Here is a 20,086-nt window from a genome sequence, read left to right on the forward strand (position 1 = left end):
GCGTGCGGTAGAGAGGCAGTGCTGGCAACAAGCTGATAACAGTCCCACCGAGATGGCAATGCCAATGCTTTACACAGGAAGGGGGCGGGGGGGGGGGGGGGGAATGTCATTGCCATTCAGCACTGCACGTGCTTAAATGTGCGCGCGCTCTCACATACAGATCTTAAAAGCGGCCGTGTCGTCCCCTGCTAGCTTGTCACTCTCCCAAATTGTTTCATGTTCTTTAGAACGACTAAATAAAACCAAAAAGCAAACAAATCCTCCCGGGACAGGAAGGTAGAGAAAGAACTCGTGTCAGATACTTTGTAGTTGTGACTGTGTCGAATACTTTCGAATCTGGTTTCTTCAAAATGGCATTTTCTGTTTGAGTTTGACTCTTAAAACTGTGAGAGACGTAATATGAGGAGGCGGCTTCTCTTAAGGACTTACTGCCATCTGTTGGTACTACGTGAAACCAATTATCAGTCAACAAAGCTCTTTGTGCTGTACTGTAATGTAGCCCTTTGTAATATGCATGCTGACTTCCAGTATTACATGACCCCACTCTATGTAGCAGGGTCATAGAGTGATGAACCCAGGTGATAATGGTTGAATTCATCATTGAGCTTTACGTTTACTTGTTTATTGCACCTCTAATCACAGCCACTCTGTGCACTTGAGGCCTTGGCAACTCTCTTTTGATGCAGTGGATACCTCTCCTCTGGAAGAATACAAAAACATGGACCAGCATGCATGAATAAACCTTTCCAACAGGAACAAGATAAGAGTCTTTTGTTTCAACACTAGAGCCTGCTGACATATTGTGTAAGTGTGAAATATAGAAATCTGTGTTGGAATGAAAATGAAGTTTCCTGACCAGGCAGACATTAAGGTTTAAATAGGAACTCAAAACTTCTGAACGTTCTCCGCAGCATAGCATTAATATGAATGACCCGTTTCTTTAGACTTTGTAAAATGACTTGTAGTAATGAATGTGCATGGACCTTCGTTTTCATAACATCTTGAATCACCATCTCACTCTCATTTTTGCATGCCTGACTGAGCCATAATTACCATTTAAAGTGGGATAGTAGCGAGGTGAATGAGACGGTTGTTTGCACCTCAGGTCACGCATGCTACGCTGCCTTTCTTGATTACTTGATTAGGTGAGGCTTGAAGAGTTTAACCACTGGATTTTTCCCCCCGCTGCAACAGTCTCTGATCTGTGACACAGCAGATGGAGTAACCTGAATTTTCTACAACAACGTTTCCATATGATTAGCTGTGTGTATATAACTCAAACTTCACTAATTCCATGTAATAGCTCCTAACAGTTCATACATTTATGCTCATACCACAGTGACTGTTTGATGAGGCAAAACACAGCAGTAAATACAGTAATAATGAAAACCATTGATTTGAATTTATTTTGAAAAAGTCAAACTGTATGGTAAAGGAAAGGGGTACAATGCTAGACTGGCTCTCTTACAGAAGACGTATTGAATCATCCAGTTTCATTTCATGTGGCGATGCATCCAGAACCATTGCTGTTTGAAATGGCACATCTCCATCGCCAATTATGTATACAGAATAAAAAATAAAAAAAAATGGCAAAAGTTGAAAGACTGTCATGTGATTGGCAGAAATGTAACATTTGGTTACAAAATAGTTTGCCTTTCATTGGAGAAAGATATCATGGTTACACAGATGGGCCTCTGGGAAATAAGAGCTCCATGACTAAATATAATAGCTGTGAAATATGTCTCTAAACTGTCTAATTTTAAAGGGAACAGTCTATCGAAAAAAAAAAATCCCTCTTTGCCACCCGAAAGGGGTTACGATCTATTCAGCTAAATGTGGCACTGTGACCAGCTCCCAAAGGGGAATAAAGAAGAGAACAAGTATTGACTCAGAATGTAAAGATGGTCAAACTCAAATTTCTGAAAGCCCTTACATTACAGTTTAACTAGATATGAGGAGGTAGGGAGTAGAGCAGGGGGCGGGGGCAAATAAAGACAGACTTCTAATGCTATGTTAATGTAAAAATATGTATTAAGATGGTGGTTTTAGCTAGAGGTCCTCAGTCTGCCTCCTCCTCCTCAGACTCAGACTCTGGAAGAAAGAAAACCTCAGTCAGCATTCTGCTCTTACATCGATGCACTTCAAAGATCAGCCACAATGTCATTTACACGAGGAAGTGGGACAAGGGGGGAGGCATCGAATACAGTGGATACAGAATCAGACACAACAGCAAGTTATTCAGCACAAATGAGATACGGCACAAATGGGTATTGTATTGTGACAGCCTACAGGGTGGCTACGGCAGGAAGAACGAGAAACACAGTCTCTCACACAGACAGAAACCCCCCCCCAAAAAAACAGGGTGGCTGTGAATTGCTTACCTTCCTCCGCGTTCTTCAGCCATTCAACAAACTTTTTCATCTGTTCCAGGAAAATGCTCTTTCCTTTGGCAAGATGGGCTTCATTGTACCACTTAAGAATTGCCTCCTCACTCAAGCAATCCGCTTTAAAAAAAAAAAAAAAAAGAAGAAGAAGAAGAAAATAACATGTAAATATCCCATTCAAGCTGAGGCTGTGGCTACAGGTGCTTCGGAAAAATAAGAAATACATACTGGAGGCAGGTACACAGTCAAGTCTCAAACCTTTATCTAACGTAATCGCTGACAATCTGGCTTCAGTTTGATTCACTCGTAGCGTCCCACGATACTTTGACAATTACTTTTTTTTTTCTTCTTCTTCATGCTTTAAGAAATTATAAAAAAGGAGCCTCACGTTCGCACTGGTCTCACCTTTGTAGAGCAGTACGACGATTTTCTGGAAAGCCTTCATGAAGTGGATGTTGTCGTAGCAGTACTCCTGGATCTTCAGCAGGAGAGTCAGTTCAGAGAGGCCCTGGGAGGTAAAAGCCTTCAACAGTGGGCTGTATTGCTGAGAACGTAGAACAGGGAACATAAGAGTTGTAAACTAATCATTTTTATGTCAGAGGACAGAAAAAAAACAACATTCTTGATAATTCTCGGATTTCTTCCACTTTGCTGGTGGAGTGGTTTTGGGTTAGTAAATAGATCTTTTTTCTCTCTCTCTTTAGAGTTCAAAGCCAACTGCAGGGCTTGATTTTAAAACACCCTTAACGCACACTTTTAGAGAGAAATCCGGAGGTTTCTTTAGATCTCTCTTTTCTGAGCGTGTGCTCAAGACTGCCACTAAGTCAAGGATCAAGAGAGCCGTGCATGAGGGGCATTACCTTTAAATGTTTGATGGCTTGTTCTGTGACCAGCTCCTCTTTCTTGTTCCACTCCACCAAGCTCATAATGCTGGACCAAATTAGTCCAATCATCGTCTGCTCAGAGATGTTGTTCTTCTTGATTTCCTCTCGGACATAGGCGATGATCTGGAAGACCCGAGCACACAGACGGAACAGACATTATTTGCAGAGCAGACAAACCATGGCCGGCGCACGGTTGGAATAAGAACATTTGTAAATTGTCTTGTGGAAATTTTCTGAGAACAACTGTATTCTTGCCATAAAATCGATCTGATCTGTTGCGACTACGAATTGGATTTTGATCTGCTGCCCTGATAAGAAGTAACTTTTAATGGCACTTCCCGACGGGATATTTTGGCATCAGTAATCTCCAGACATTGTTGAATATGTACAGAATTAAACAACAGAAAAATAAATTTGAAGTATGTGTAGGTAAGGCACCGAGTGTGATTCACACTTTAAATTTTCTGTGACAGTGCCACAATTAATATATCAATACTCGTTTGAGAGGAATACACAAGACTGACAGGGGAACAACTCTACATGGACAGGAGGAGGGGGAGAAGTCAGTGCAGCGTTAATTTAGTGGAAGCATCGATGAGGGAAACGTCACAGTAATTGGCACCCTTGTACTTTTCCCGAACAGACTGCTGGGTATGTTGAGGAGCATTGAGGTAAAGTCGGTGCAGATCCTCGATGCATGGCATCAGATCTTCCAGGGAGTAGCCGGTCTTCTCTAACTGAGAGTGAGGTCTGACGAAGACTGTGGGATTGAAGAATTCAGACTTCGCAGGAGAGCTTCACAAGTCGCCATCCTCAGGGGCGCAGTAAACGAGAGGGGACTCTGTTAATGTGGAGGGAGCTGAAGAAACTTAACAAGACTTACATCTTTGAGCGGGTCTCCACGTGACATCTGCTCCTGAAGCTCTTTCTGCAGCTCCTTGCGAGCCCCTATGGACTGCTGGTTTCTGGCAAAGTCCGAGAGCTCCTTGAGCCCGGCATCTGTGAAGTACTTAGAGAAGTGCTCACAACTACGCTTGTTGGCGGGGAATAGCTCCTGGGGGGAAAAAAAAAAAAGCACACAGTCAAATATTGAGGCAGACCCCGGCTAGACATGCTTTATAAAATATTTTAAAAAAGCCTTTGTTCATTAATTGCCCGAGTTCTGCGAGCCACTACAGGTTGCAACTCTGAAATCCCTGCACGTCTTTTCATTTCGCCCTCTTTGGACAAACAGACATTTGAACCCACACGAGCGTCTTAGCCTACGAAAGAGATATTTGAAGATGTCATTCTCACCATGAGCCGGTTGTCCATGCCAACCTTTCGGAGGCTGCCAGAAACGGAGCTGATGTCCTTCTCGGAGAGCCAGGATTTGAAGAGTTTTACAGCGAAGGCTGCCGAAACACCTGAACAAATGCAAAAAAATGGGAGTCAGCTGTTGCTAACAGACCTGCCAGGATGAAGTTGGGCCTGAGTAATACTTTGGTAAACAACTCCACAGGATGCGATTAGACAGGTTTTAACGGGGGAAAAAACAACAACGATGCAGACGACAGAGTTAGCTTGGAGCACAGGTGTATTGAATATTAATCTATTTCTAAACTTAACATTTCAGAGAAAGTTTAAAAAAAAAGTAAATTAAATAGCAGGAGCCTTCCATCTAGGATTTTGTTTCCTCTTTTCCCCCTTTAACAAGCGGGAGGTAACTCTGTCAGCAAATCGAAGCTAACAACTCCTGACAGGATCATCTTCATCAGGGCTGAGAGCTTCATTTATTTAGCTTTCGTGCAGATGTCAAATTAAGTAGTGGGTGTTGCTGCTGTTGTTAATGCATGCTGCTGATGTATATCAATGTGTGTGGGCTGATCACCAAATACAAGCTGCAGAACAGAAGAGCCACCTTATATTTGAACCCGTTTTCAAATGATTTCTGTTACTGAATTGGCCAACGCGCTCCTCAGTAAATATTACGACACTGTTCATTAGGGGCTACATCTTTCTTTATTCAACACAATTTATTATGATAAACCATTTATGTTCTTTCAGATCTGGGACCCCTTTCTAGAATTATATTGGAGACGATGGGGCTCAGGCTCTTCGGAGTGGTCGTAGTGGCCTAGCATGGACTGGAGTTTCAGGGGGCACTCCGAGGCCTTAATGTGCTGTCGGCGTATTGCTGTGTTTGATCCCCTTGATACTCTGACTTTTGTAAACCTTCTGATCTGTTGTTGGGTTTTTTGTGTGTTTGTTTGTTTGCATTTGTGTGGAGAGTAAGTTCTGTAAACAATAAGAAAAGAATGAAAACTACTGCATTTGTATGCATCTGCGTTTGTGTTTCAGTCAGTGCTGACAAAGTTAAAATGCTACGAAGGGAGCGCGCCAGAGCAGTTGGGTTTAAATCTAGCCTTCTTGAACATGTAAAATCAGAAAGTTAGTCTTCATAGTGGCATCAATAATTATCTATTCATCAATCCACAGTGGGACATACGCCTTTAAAATGGCATACAGTGTGTAAATACACAATTCTTCTGTTCTGTTTGATAATTGTTAACTGTTAGACAACCCCTTCTACGAAAGAGGTGAGCAAATGCTTTATAATGAATTTAAAAATGATCCTTCTTTAAACTTCATTGGGCCCAACTTCTCCTGCCTATGGAAAAAAAAAAGCAGAACAACAAAAAACCCAAGACGCCCACGAGGCAGATAATTGGGTACCTTCTTTGACAAGGTTCTCGTTGAAGAGGCTGCTGAGAATGGATGCAGAGATATTGCCGTTGGCTAACAGAATCCCTGTTAGCATGGCCAGCTTGTTGCGCTCAGACTCTGTGAAGCCCTTGAGGAACAGCAGCAGCTGCCGAAGAACAAACACATCAACACAATCCTGTAGGCTGAACTGAGTCAGACATACAATATGCTCAAGTGAATGTCTTTCCGTTGCGAAAATAATGTTCATGAGTTTCGACTCGTGACCAGAACAGGCACTGTGTGTTCCTGTGAAGACGCCTCGAGCTGAAAACAAACCTTTTTGATCTCCTCCTCAAATCCTTTCTCCAAGTATTTGTAACGCCTGATGAGCTTGTTAAAGACCTAGAGGACATTTATTGAGAAAAAAAAAAAAAAGTTTATTTATTTGTTGTATTATCTGTACTGACTAAAAGAAAAAGCTCTCGACAACAACACTTACCTGTGCATATGCCTGCATGGTCTCAATGTCCTCGTTTGCTTTGAAGAGACAAAACTCAGTGGGGGTCACGTCATCTGATAAGGTCCCTCCTGGGGCTGAAAAGTAACACATGCTCTTAATGTTTGGAATCTTATTTGATCTAATCTTTACTTTCCATGACTTTGTGTCTACAGGTGCATTAGGCTTTGTGATGAATAGAAAGGTGCTTCTAAACATTATTATTCTAATGACACACATTCATTCAAATAAATCTGATAATCTGTCCTGCCTCTTACCCAGCATTCCACCGGCCACCAGGATGTCGAACAGAGTTTCAGCATAGCGTCGGTAGTCGAGCTTGGCACCAGAGGCATCAAGGAACTTTGCGACAGCTTCCAAATCAGTGCCAGTTTGGTTCAGACCTTGTATGATACTTTCCTGAAACTGGGAGGGGTCAAACCTCTCCTTTTCATCTGTTGACAGAAAAGTACCTGAATTAATCACATGGTATCACATGGTACTGGCAAAACAGACCCCCTTCTCTTGAGTGACTCTTATTTACTGCAAGACAGAAACAGAAATGTGCCGCGGGCAAAATCGCCATTTAATCTGTTGAATATCTCATATGTCAACAACTAAGCATGGCTTACAATTAAAATACATGTAATAATATGTCTGCATCTGAGAATGTGAACAAGGAAGATAAAGGACAGAAATGTCTGTACTTTCACATTTAAGGGAAAAAGGGTGTTGTTGGAAATTGATAAAGAACCTAGTGTGACAATATACCGATGTAGATGCAAAGCATGTTTTTGATGGGCAGAAATGGAAAGTTTGTTTTTACCTCTTTTTCGGGTTTTGAAACGCTGGCCTGTAAGCGTAGGCTTCTGCTGCCTTTGATTACTCATAAAAGACACTCTGGAAGAAAGAAAGGGAAAAGTCAAAGAGATCCATACAGACCGGACACTTAAGCGTTTCACTACTGCGAAGAAAATCAATTATTAAAAGCTTTAAAAATGGCGGAAACAATACATGTCTGCCTACGAGACAGCGCGACGTCGTGATGTGTGTCTTCTATTCACACAAAACAACGAAACGAGTCTTACACCGACCACCGTCTGCTGTTCTGTGTCACACACGTGTATTCTGGAGCATGTTATTAGAGTAGCTGGATTTGACCCACATGCGAATCGAAGGTTTATGGAGCTAAAATAAGAGCTGTCGATTAATAAAGCTAACCACCAGTAGCTAGCGTTACCTTTATCCACCGCTGTTTATAACGTGCTTTCACTGCTTTGATGCAGATCTATCAGACAGTGTAACGGTGACAAACGATTCCCTAGATCTTTTCTAGCGAGATTTCGTCAAAGTGGCAGAAACGATGACACTACGGGTTGTTAAATTGTCTCACTTCACCGGCTAACATAAGCGTTAGCTATCTATCTACTGTTAGCATAAAGCTTTCTTATTGCCTATGACGCAGTGCTGCAATTAGCTAAAAATGTATTACCATAGCCCTCAATACATTACATAAAACAAATGACAACTCACCTAAATCCTCTTAATGAGCAAAAACAATACGTGAAATAAAATCAAATAGCTATGGACTCCACTATAAGCAGTAGCAGGGAAAAGGAAATCGTTAACGCTTTGACGCATGCGCGTTTCCGGTGAAGATGTGGGTCATTACACTTCTGTGGGGAGGGTGTAGTTCACGCACTGTGGTAAACTGATAATAAGCTGATAGAAAACACAATACAGGTGCGTTTCATAGCTATTATAATATTCTAAGAATAGGAGGTTCACTTCCTCTCTGCCTATTTCGCCAAAGGGCTTGATACAAAAATAAAATCTGTATGATATAACCCCCTGTGCCGTTGGTTAGCGCGTCGCCTAGACAATAAGAATTGTTTGACCCTCCAAAATGTTTGTTACAGGAACAATGTCCAACCAGAGAAAAAGAGTATTAACTCTCTTTAATGACGGACCAAACTAATCCCAAAGTTAAAAGTCATTAAACAAAAAGTCAACGACTCGTTGCTATCTAGTATCAAGACACAGGATGGGGATGTTGTGCTGTTGGATGGATCCATCCATCAGTGGGATGAAAGGAAAACTTTAGTGTGGCGTTACCGTTTAGCTCGTAAATCTTTCCTCTGATTCAGGAAACTCATTGGAGCTTCTTTTCGTCCATGGTTTAACAAAGTAGACTACTGGTTTACCCTTCAAAACAAACACAGCAACTTGGCTAACAACCAATTTTACGAAGTCTAAATTGAATAAATACAAACGCATATCAGTAAAATGTCTCGTTTTTTGAAAGTCAAATTTCTTGGTTAGGAAGATTAATGCAATTGAGTCGTGCCGTTTGAATGTAACGTTTAACAGAAATCGGAGGTAGCCTATTAGGCTAAAAGTTGGCGTGGTGTATCTTCAAATGCTCACACACTGGCGATTCACAATGAGTGTCAAAAAATGTAACATTAATATTTCCGACAACATTTGAAAGCATCACAACCCCACCTCCCCCTCACTAGAGGTGATTAGGGGACGCTGGACCAGCCCAGAGACGCCGCTCTAGCCACTCCCTACGGCCGGCCGGCGGACCCTGCTGCTGCACTCTCATGTCCATCCACAGCTCCATTCAAAGTGCTGAGATCCAGATGAGAGCCCCATCCAGCCTCATCTAGCACGGCTTTTTGAGTAAAACAAAAAAAGTGCAGGGAAGTGCTTGAGGAGCAACTCCAGACTTGGGGAATCACCTCTTGGATCCTACTTTTGTCCGAAGAGTGGATTTAGGACGATAGGGAACAACTCTTGCGGAGATAAAGAGAGGCAAGTTTAAAATCTTCTATTATGATAAGTGGTTAAAATGAATAAACGCTCCGGTTATTTTCTTATGTTTGTGGAGATATGTGTATAGGCTGCGTTTTACTTGCACCAACTTTCCTCCAAAAGTTAACTTCACACAGGCGACTGTTTTGACCGTCTGCTTCCCAACTCATTCATTCCCTCTTACTTCGTTCAAGAGGGGGTTGGGATTTATTTTAAAGTCTTGTGAAATAAACGTTATTGTTCAAGGCTAAAACTGCGAAGATTTAGCATGTCAGAGTTTGGTTGCGTCTCTTTGTCTCCTTCTTAATCCTAACCGAGGCTCATTAAGCAACCTTAATGAAACGTGTGGTCGCTAATTGCTCACATCTGCGGCTTTAAGCCCCATTTTTGTAGTTCAAGAGTTATCATAGCTGCAGATCCCACGGCTGATGTGTCATCTCTCAATACACACAAAGAGTTTTTTTCAGAGTGTACTGATATCAACGTGCAACACATTTACTCCTGTGCTCAGAGAATCTTGCTTTATAAACCAATGTATAAAGGCATGTCCTGTAAAATTGGCGTTTTAGCCAGGAGTAAATGGAAACAGAAAACTCAAACCTCCACTGTGGGGTCTTCTGATTTGATTTGAAATGATCTCCTTTCTATGATCTGGGGATACACTTGGATTTGTAGGATACAGGGAAAAAAAAAGCTCAACATCAGCCTTTAAAGTTGATAAACTGTCTGAGGGTGGCTTTACCCTCCAGTACGCCCCTGGTTGGAACAGATTTGAATGTCGCTGACTGGAATAAATTACTGCCCAGCATGGGCTGAATGAATAAAACTATTCACCTCTCTGAGTCTATGAGTAACATCCCAAAGTTCCTTCTTGTCAAAGGTGACCTGCTTTTGCTCTGCTGGGATCCCTTGTGGGTTCCAGCCTTCAGCTTACACAATCCAACAAGGAGAGGAATACATTACTGGAGGAAAAACTACACTAGATGGAGAGGAAACCTCAAACATTCACAATGTTAACATGACACTGTATTTACATTTGATTAAAATAGAGAAAATCCTTGTAGGCGAATGAAAGGAAATTGCCTCCCTAACTGTTGTATGGGGGGTGTTAAAGAAACCTGATTTAAAAACATGGATGATTTAACCCCTGTTTTATTGTGTAGGATAGTTTGTGCATGAATTAGGTGAGAGTGCCTTTTTTCTAACCGGAGTCATAAACTGTGGCAGGATTTCAAAGCTGTGAGTCAAGGCTGTGGAAACTGCTCAGTCTAAACACAAGTTTACCTTGACTTTAGCTTCTTTTCCTATCCATTTTTTTTGCACAATGCAGTTAATTCTCAGCTAAGCTTACATATACAGCTACAGTAGTTCTACATACAGATTCATACTCCAGACCATAAAAGATTTTAAAGGTAAAATCAGTTGAAGCTTTACACACTCAGGCTTGTTAAACTGGTTAGTTTTTCCCCTTTAGTTTTATTTTTTATAACATGCTTGCTATGCTTGGGTTTCCTTTTTAAACCTGTAGTTCTATTTAAGAATTTGTAGGATCAGATAGTTTTTTTTTCTTCTTTTAATGCATGGTGTCTTTTCTTTTATGGTTCTTCACAAATATGTCCCGCCTCTGTTGGCCTGAGTCTCTGCCGGGGAAACCAGATGGGAACTTTATTACACACACTGATCAAACAAACAGTGATGTAAGCTGACTGTGAAAGGTAGTGTGTTGTAAGCCTTCAGAGTTTCAGATGGACTCCTGGAAAAAAGTAACAACCGTTTAGCTCAGACTTGGAAGGCAGCAGAGTGTGGGACTGTTGGCTGCTGTAGTAGCTCTCTTCAGAGTGAGCTTAGTAGGCTGGCCTGGTTTAAGTTGCACCAGTGCCTTTTTTATTGTGCCAAAAACCTCTTCATGAACACTTACGGGTGAGATGCTGGGGTCTAATGCAGTGTGTACAGAGGGCCAAAAGTCCCCCAGCCAGTGCCATGGTGATGAATGGTGTTTGCACTTGTCTGCCCGTGCAGCTTAGTGTAGTGAGGCGTGTGTCTTGTGTTAGCTCTGAATCAACACATTAGACAGGGTCACACATGTGCAGCTCCACTGACTGGACCATGGCAAGCCTCATATCTTAAGAGTCTGGGTTTGCATCATGCAGGAGGATTATTTTTGGTCAGGAACCATTGAAAGTCCTATGAATGATAGTTTCATTTAAAATCCATTGTCTCAGTCATTGCTACAACCCTGATCTCAACCTGTTAAAGTAACTTTGGAGGTCAAAACTGACTGACTCCAAGTTCAATATCCAAACAAGGAACTTTCTCCAAGGGCTGTTTGACTCAGAACATTTTCCACTTGTTAAACTTCACAGCTTAAATCTGACTTCTTTTTTTTTTTTTTGGTCTCCCCTTGCAGCTACAGTAACTGTGCACCATTACTCGAAGTCCAGTACAGCTGCTTTCTCCATTTACTTACGGGAAGCCTAGCCAGACTAAGTGTTAGACTGCCTGTTGTGCAGACTACGCTGACGATGCCTTTGCAGAGCTGTCTTGGGAACATTTAAGTGCACTTGTGCTGTAATATACTAAAATGTTATATCCTTGCAAGGTTCTCCTGTGTGCACTTTATTTGGTAGCTGGTAAACGGATCATACAGTGGAGTGTTGAGTTATAATCTTTGAACGCCAGAAGGCCTTTTAAGTTTAAACTCTGAGCACAGCGTGTGCTCTTTGTGACTAATGACAATTTTGAAGGTTTGTAGCCAATTGCCCAACTTTGACTGTTTGAGCTGGACTTCTATTGTGATGCTTGTTAAGTTAATGCCACATGTACGATAAGGAGTTAAATTACACATGGGGCACATTGCTTTTAAGCCCCATTTCCACCAGTATTCTTGTTCGGTTCAGTTCAGAACACATTTATTGCCGTTTTCATAGTGAAAATTTGGGAATAGTGCCAAAATAACCGATTCTTACTGGACTGCTCTTTTCCTATACCTGTCTGTTGGGGTGCCAGACCTGCTGATCTGACACTAAAAGGAGGAGCTGGACACACTGCAGTCATTTTTATAATGGACAAACACAAAACATGCTCGGTTTAGCCTGTGGATTTCTTGAGCTTCATTCTAAGCTACAACGACCTGCAGCCTTCTCTTAAACAGAGCTAGTCTTCTTGTGATCAACAAACCAAGAAGAGCGAACGCAACATCCTGGACATATTTGCCCTTTGTTTACTGTCTTCTTCATTAAATCCATTTGCAGGCTCCGCTGTGTCACGCTGCTTTGATGTCACGCTATCCCATAGATGATGTGGCAATCACCATCCAGTTTACACCCAGCTGTTGTCTGTGGAAGCTCAAGCAAGATCAAAGTTTACCAAACCGATCCAAAACGAGGCTAATTGTTACACAGTGCTAACCCTAAACCCTTTTTCCTTTTAGTACTTTAAACCTAACCAAGCAAACAGTTATGTTGAAGCAAAGTTATTTGCTGGATTTGTAAATGATTTTGCAAGCTTATAAAGTTACGACTAAGGTTAGATCTTATAAGAAGAGCACAGGTTATTTTTCTTAATTTTTTTAAAAGTTTCACTAAATTCCCAGTGTTAGCATCTTGCTAATAACAGGTAGCCATGTCCCAAAGCACATTCCACTTTATAGTCTGATTTACTCTTGTGCTGAACTATCTGGAAAAAAAGGTATTTAAAACGCCAAATACATCAAATGTTCCAAAATGGCCGTCATAAACATCACGCCATTTATATGAAATCTATTTAAGGAAATGATCAGGACCTCTAGAGCTAACCCATCCGACATCACATCTCCCGTCTGGTCTGTTGTCTAGGGTTTGTGTGCTTATAGGGGATTAATCACGGTATGGTTGGTGGATCTTTTGTCAGTCTGATTGCCAGCTGTAGGCTCATGTTTTTTTGCAAATGGTCCAGTCTCTCTCCACTGTTTGAGCTGTACATTGTAAGTGAAGCACTTTTTTTTTGTGTAACCAGGCAACATTGTTGGTTGGTGAGAGAACTCGATTCAACTTGCAAATTTTTGCCAAAATGTAAAACATCCGATTGCAGCTGTTTATTGCAAAATGTTTAAAAGACATTTCAGTAGAATTCCACTTGCTCAGGCTGCAGATCTCTCTCTCTGCCCCTCTAAACTGTGGTCCTGTCTGTCTTGGTTTGTCCTGGTCTGCTCTCTGACACTGCCCCTGCATGCCCCGCTGCTGCTCCATTCAGGACGGTTTTAATCTCCATCATTGCCAGACGCAGCCTACAATGTTGTGACTCCTCTGCCCCGTGACGAGGCCAGCTTGATCTGTTGGGAATTTACTATTACGCCGTATCATAGACTTTTATTATCATTTGTTTGCACATGGACGCCTCTTGTGTTCTCAAACAACCGCTCCTAAGGTAGAATGACGCCAGTCCTCCATCAGTGGAGCTCACACGATAGCCAGTTTTGTCTTTTTTTTTTTTTTTTTTTTTTTTTTTCGCAGTCCACATGTCATGGCAAGCTGGCTTTTTTTACCGACCATTTCAATAATAATAGCCGCCATTTTTATGAAGAGCAAGAGCATGCACAAGCAAATATATATATATATATATATATATATATATATATATATATATATATATATATATATATATATATATAGCAGATAACCACTGGTTTATTAGCTTCCTGCCCTCTATTTTAACTGCTCATACACAGCTGTTGACTTCTGGTAGAGGGACTTCTCTTCTTGCTAAAGAACAGACATGAACACGTGGGCCTCAAACCTCTAAATAATATATGCATATTTAATGTTTTTTTTTTTTTTTTTTTTTTTCATGTTTTCCTCAGTGCCTGACCTGGCTTGGAAATCTAGGTCAAAGTCGGAGGCAGAGAGCAATATTGTTTGTGACATGCATGAAAAATCCCAAGTCTAGCCCCCACATCACCGTCAGGCTTTTGATGATAAAATCTCTCCGTCATGTTTTTGTTGTCATGTTCAGCAACTTGGCTCATCTAAATACAGAGCTTTAATCTGTGGGAATTATAGATCAAACTCTTCAGTTTTCAAATGTAATTCACCGACTTGTACTGTATGTAGGATCAAAACAGTGACTCAGTAGTGCCCTTCTGGCGACATTCAAGGGTTCTGCCTGTGTGCACTCTATTAGATAGTGCCAGCATGTTGAATATTGCGTGACACCAAGAGGAGGAAGGTCAGGCTGCTTAGTGCCACAGCAGCTATTATGTTTAATCTAAATTGCTGTTAGCTGATAATATTTAATGGCTTATCCAGGAAGTCCTGGGGAAATTATTTGGGGGTACTATTCAAATTAGTTCTGTTCAATGTGCCCATCATTGTTGCACTTATTGCAACGACACTTCAGAAACAATTTCATTCGCAGTTTTTCTTTTTCGTCAGAATCTTAACTTTGATATTTTTCTGACACAACAAACAGAAACGACTCATCTACTTTCCCGAGTGCCAGCCAGGTTTTAAGAGCACACTCCCTTTAGGTGAAATGCCTCCAGATGAGGCTTTTTCTAAGTTTTGCCGCATCACTGAGTTGTGAGATTTAGATTTGAGATTAATAGCAGCTAAACCGTGCAACGCTTACCTCCCAACATGCATCAAAGAGATTTAATCAATCTCTCCGATGTAAAATGAATCGGAGAGATTGAAAGTTTCTAATCCAGTCCTGAGAGTTAGCCCTTGAAGATAAGTGCTGCAGCCATTTGTTTATCCTGATAAAATTAGCTGAAATTAAAAATAAACCTTAAAAATAAAATAAAAACTCCTGCTGTGATTTTCTTTTATGTATGATAATGCAAAGCATGAAAAAATATCCGTTTTTATCCACATACACTGACTTCGACTGACTCATCTCTCCACCACTCAGCAGTGAAGATAATCCCCTGTGTTTAATCAAGGCTGTCAGGTTTTCTCTCTGGATCCAGTACAACAGGCTGCAACTCTTATTAATGAGATTGTGTCACTGACTGCCTAGAAGCCAGCTTCAAATCTGGGGTAGTGGGTTATCAGCAGAGGAACTGAGGGCATTCAGAGTCGAGGCAGCAGACAGATACAATATGTTGGTGGCCAGACAAGCACAGGCTCTCGGGCCACGTGGACACATGGTGTTCTCCCTCGAGTCCCAGAGAGACTTGGGCATCTACTTACAATGAGGAAAAAGAAAGCTATGTCCTTTTTAAAAACTTTTTGTCAATATTGAATGCACTTTACACTTCCTGTCCTGCAGTAGGATTTCAGTAGCTGGATCGAACCGTTGTGTTGTAATTGTTTTAACTAATATTGATTAGTTGGCAGGCAAATGTATACCATGACTGCCTGTCTGAACAGCCAGTCACTGGATTTACCCAATGGTTTGTCATTTTTATTTATTTTTTGAAATGCATCTACATGGCGGATTAAGATTGATGCTCCATGAATTTTTCTATTTAACTAAGGTGACACTAATTGCTGTCTAAAGTTTTACTTACATGCTGTAGTAAAGCAGCAGCATCATGAAGCCCTACGGGAAGATGGCATATGGTGGGGGGATCACAGAGCAGGTGATTTCTGTTTCATCCCTCAAGAGACTCTGCGACTACATTGAAAAGGAAATAACTTGATTTAGAGCCCTGCTTCAGACATCCCGAGCAGCTGGTGGATATGAGACGTCACTAGGAATGTTTTGGCTCAGTTCCATCAGAGAGGCACACTGCAGTATTCGGTGGTTAAATGTAACATACTTCACTGGATGCTGATTTTCTCTTTGAGCTTGAGCTTTTGGGGTCTTTGCAATAACAGACATCCCAATACGGTGCCAGATTCCAAAACTTCAATCCAGTTCAAGTAAATATGAAATTATATTGATAATATATTTTTTGTTTCCACGACAACAACAATAGTACTATGGGCACCCAATACTGTCTAATGTCTTGTTTTTAATGACCAACAAAATAAAGGGCAAACTCCTGTGTAAATTGGACAAAATCATTGCAATTTAGAAGTGCCTTTGATCTTTCGCTCAGCAGCTTTTGGTAAAAGACCTGCCGAACACTTGTAGTTTTTTAAGCTTAGTTTTTTTCTTAGTTTTTACAATCATTTTTGGAAAGTATCACAGGGCTCAACTCTGATTTTATTTATGAGCCATAATGTCAGAACCCTCAGCGGTTGACCCATAAGCGAACAGAGTGTAAAACATCTGGTAGCAGACACAAGTTTGTATGGTTTCAACCTCTAAGAAAAACATGATTTATTTGCAGTATTGGTACAAAGAACTACACTACCCATGATCATAGTGTCTCTTATTAGTTGAGCTTGCTGTTACCATGGCAATGTTTCCCCTTTGGCGCCGTATTCGAACAGTTTTGCTAGCTTGCTAAGTAGTAAGTTAACACAAAATGTACTTTTAACCTTATCATACTGCAGTGACTGTAGTGTATACTTTCTAAACATAATGCAGCTGACATTTTGCTACCTTTGACTAACATGCTTTCAGTTAGAAAAAGCTAACTTGAAACCTGTTCTTCTTCTCAACTCTAAAATACTAGTGTCAGTTACAGCCCTGATTGGGGTTTTAAATGCTATATGGGCCACTGTTTTGGATTTAAAAACAAAATAAATTCTTGCGGAATAAAAAGTTATGTAATAGTGACATTGACTAGCCGATACTTGATGGCGTACTTTACTCTGTAGCCATTTCTGATAGGCCTACTGGTTGAGATATCAAAGCAAAGGTTACAAAGGGAATACTTTCTTTTGAAATGTAACCTTTATAATCATTCTTCCTTATCTATCTTGGCTCACCTTTTGAAAGATTTGTTTTCTCTCTGAGTGTAAGCACGAGTGGTTTGGGAGCTCGAGTCTTGCCTCCTACTAAGAATCGAGAGACTCCTTTACGGGCCAATAACATTGTGCCCTGCGGGGGAACACAAGCCAGGAAAAAAGTGAAGTGGACGTCTACACAGGAGAACTGTTTTTTTTCCAGGAATGTCATGCTGATAAGTTGGTGCTAAAAGTTGATGCAACAGCTGACAGAGACATAGTGCTGAGTCGTTGAAGCTTTGAGTCGACCTGTTTACAAACGCTTCACTGCCCCTGATTCATTTGTTTAATCCCAAAACATGAATTTAGCACATCTGTATTTATGCAGAAAGAGATGGAAGCTTGTTATATTCCATCTTAATATCAGGGCAGTTTATTGAAAAAAATATATCCCAAACATCAAAGTGCATTATATATATATGTATAAAAAAACTTTTAACTTTTTTTTTATTCTGGACCAGCAGTGTTTGTCTGTGGTTATGCAAAATCAGACATCTGCACTAAAAGAACACTGAACAATAGACAACTTCATGGTCTCATCTGTCTGTCACAACAGCCGACACTGGGTTTTTAGCACAGTAAAGCCCTGTATCAAGGCCTTGAATGTAGTCCAGGCCCCTCTTTTATCTCCGGCCCTATAGCGCTGGGATTACTGTCCCAAAGGAGAGGGGAGGCAGTACTGGGCCGAAAACTGCCACCCCCAGCAAGGTCTTTGTCATGGTGCACTCCAACCCAGATCCCTTTATGGGCCCTGAATATTACACTGCTGCACCAAGCATGCAGGCTGAACAGCTCTACAAACTATGAAGCAGATCAACTGTTTTTGGAGCTCTTTCTTTGATTTATACGCAGCCCTTTAAACGGGAGCAGATTCCAGATGAGCAGACATTCAGAGGTCAAGGGCAAAGTTCTCCAGTTATGTAATTGCCTGAGGGACATTCTCTCGTGCAACAGCAGAAGAAGCCCGAATAGCCAATCAGAAGGCCTCTCTCCCCCTGGAGTCAGACCACTGCTGTACAAACATGTCCTCCCCGGAGTTTATTTTCTCTGGCTAAGTTTAGGACTGTTTATTTTCTGATCAGAGAATGCCTCTTGAAGGAGACCTTACAAATAATGGACAACAATTCTACAATATTAGCCTGATGGGTCTAATAAAGTGGCTCTTTTTTTCTTTTTTTGAACTACCTTTGCTCTCAAAATATATAGTACATTTTCTACATTTTAGATGCATGTATTTCTCACATACTGAATGCATTGCTTTAAAAAAAACATTTTAAATCATGAAATGTATAGGTTCATATTTGCATACAAGAAGTCTAACCCAGTCCTATTTTTTTGCTCATGCATCATCTATGCACACACACCCACAAACAAAAACAGACGTCCTCAATGAGACCTTGCTCTACAGCTCCTCTAGTGGTCAAAATCTTCACTGGATTCATTGTGACACTACGTTTGACGTATACCTTTTGTTTCTCTGTACTTTTGTGCAGGGGGCGACACCTGCAGCCAAAATGGAGGTGAAAACGTCACTTCTAGACAACATGATTGGGGTTGGGGACATGGTCCTCCTCGAACCCCTATCTGAAGACTCCTTCATCGATAACCTGAGGAACCGCTTTGACCACAACGAGATCTACGTAAGTCGACTATTTTATGTTTAAAAGATAATTTCTTTATTATTACTCAACCTCTTTTTTTTTGAGGGGGGGGGGGGGGGGTTTAAACACTCGTCTGCTTGCACTGTGTCCAAAGATATGCCTTAAGAAAACATGCAGACGCTTTTCATATCGCCATTGTTCCTCCACTTCCTCACTTAGTCTTGGCTACACAATTGGCTCAGATTCAGCGACCACAGTAACCAGCCAATCGATAAATCACATCACCAAGCAATGTAGATGATGCCTTTTTAATGAAGCATGAAATCCAGCGATCAGGGACAAGAAGGGACTGGCAGACAGGCTGGCTTGCAGTCTATCTCTAGAAGAAGGCAGTTTTTTTTTTCGGACCATCATCCGTGCATCAGGCGATTGGTTCTGGGCTCTGTACTCGGTCACTCCATGCTTCCCCTTCTCTGCACGTCGGCTGCTCTGCGCGTCAACCAAAATGATTACAGCTCCGCTTTGGTTACTGTTGGCTCACAGGGCTCAGGGCCCAAGGGATGATGTCACCTCATGTAGCCACGATTGCCTCAGTGGAGGAGCAGATATTTTGTCGAGATGCAGCCCACATCCTGCTGAGGAATGGGAACAGTGTTTGCATGTCTGATTCCCTCAATTTTCTGTCCTTTTTCTCTAAGCTCAGAGCTTTTTTTTTTCTTTCCTGTGTGGTGCTGACCTAAAGGTTCTAAAACTAGCTTAACATGCCGTGCTGTTGCCTTTTTCAAATTCTTTATATGCTCCTCCAGGAGTTGTTTCCATTGTGCTAGTGCAAAATCTTAGCATTGACGTTACCTTTTTAAGTCAAGTTCGCACTCTGAAGTAAAAAGGGTCAATCAAACAGCTGGGAGTGTATAACGGACGTTTTTTTTGGTTGCGTACAGTATTTATGTAAGCCGCACCTCAAGAGTGATGACCAGCAAAAACACTGAGGCCCATACTTATCCAATAAATCTGTGGCCTACAATCCTTATCCTTGCATGCGAATGGATTTTTTCCCTCATGTGGCATCATTCCTTACAAATGGCCCCAACCCCCCCTCCCCCAAACTATCGTATGACAGCTCAGAGCAGAAGAAACATGGCTTTGTTTCCAGAAGGGCAGCGCATCATGTATCCAATAACTGTGTAGAAAAATCAAAGAGAATGAGTATCTCCCTCTTGAACTGCTTGCCCTTCTACCTTGAGGGCAAAACCGAAGCAACTTAACCATCCCTCCATATTAAATGAATTTCTTTAAAAGGCATTATTCTCCAATTTCCAACCTTATCTTAATGTTTCCGATTCAAATATCGTAATGGAAAAACGCCTGCAGTTGATGCAGATGTTCTCTGGGTTTCTGTAGC

The 20,086-nt window shown here is 41.3% G+C and overlaps 1 protein-coding gene across 1 annotated transcript; it reads right to left on the minus strand.

The window, feature by feature from the left end:
* Nucleotides 1-1,380: 1,380 nt before the first annotated feature.
* Nucleotides 1,381-8,112, minus strand: LOC306832862 (eIF5-mimic protein 2-A). The gene is made up of 12 exons (XM_079357875.1): nt 7,983-8,112; nt 7,276-7,349; nt 6,728-6,904; nt 6,453-6,547; nt 6,290-6,355; nt 5,984-6,119; nt 4,565-4,674; nt 4,152-4,322; nt 3,245-3,391; nt 2,790-2,928; nt 2,382-2,504; nt 1,381-2,091 (listed from the first exon to the last, which is right to left on the minus strand). The coding sequence occupies exons 2-12, from the start codon at nt 7,337-7,339 to the stop codon at nt 2,060-2,062; spliced, it is 1,260 nt and encodes a 419-aa protein (XP_079214001.1). The 5' UTR covers nt 7,340-7,349; nt 7,983-8,112; the 3' UTR covers nt 1,381-2,059.
* Nucleotides 8,113-20,086: the final 11,974 nt, after the last annotated feature.

The sequence above is a fragment of the Symphodus melops genome, assembly GCF_947650265.1.
Source record: "Symphodus melops genome assembly, chromosome: 12".
Lineage (NCBI taxonomy): Eukaryota > Metazoa > Chordata > Actinopteri > Labriformes > Labridae > Symphodus > Symphodus melops.

Bases quoted from the DNA above. Each gene is read 5' to 3' on its own strand.
- LOC306832862 (XM_079357875.1), bottom strand. From the start codon at position 7,339: ATGAGTAATCAAAGGCAGCAGAAGCCTACGCTTACAGGCCAGCGTTTC. The intron at 4,675-5,983 runs GTACCCAATTAT...GCATTTGTTCAG, and splicing joins CGAGAACCTTGTCAAAGAAG to GTGTTTCGGCAGCCTTCGCT. The intron at 2,092-2,381 runs GTAAGCAATTCA...TCTTTCTTCCAG, and splicing joins GCTGAAGAACGCGGAGGAAG to AGTCTGAGTCTGAGGAGGAG.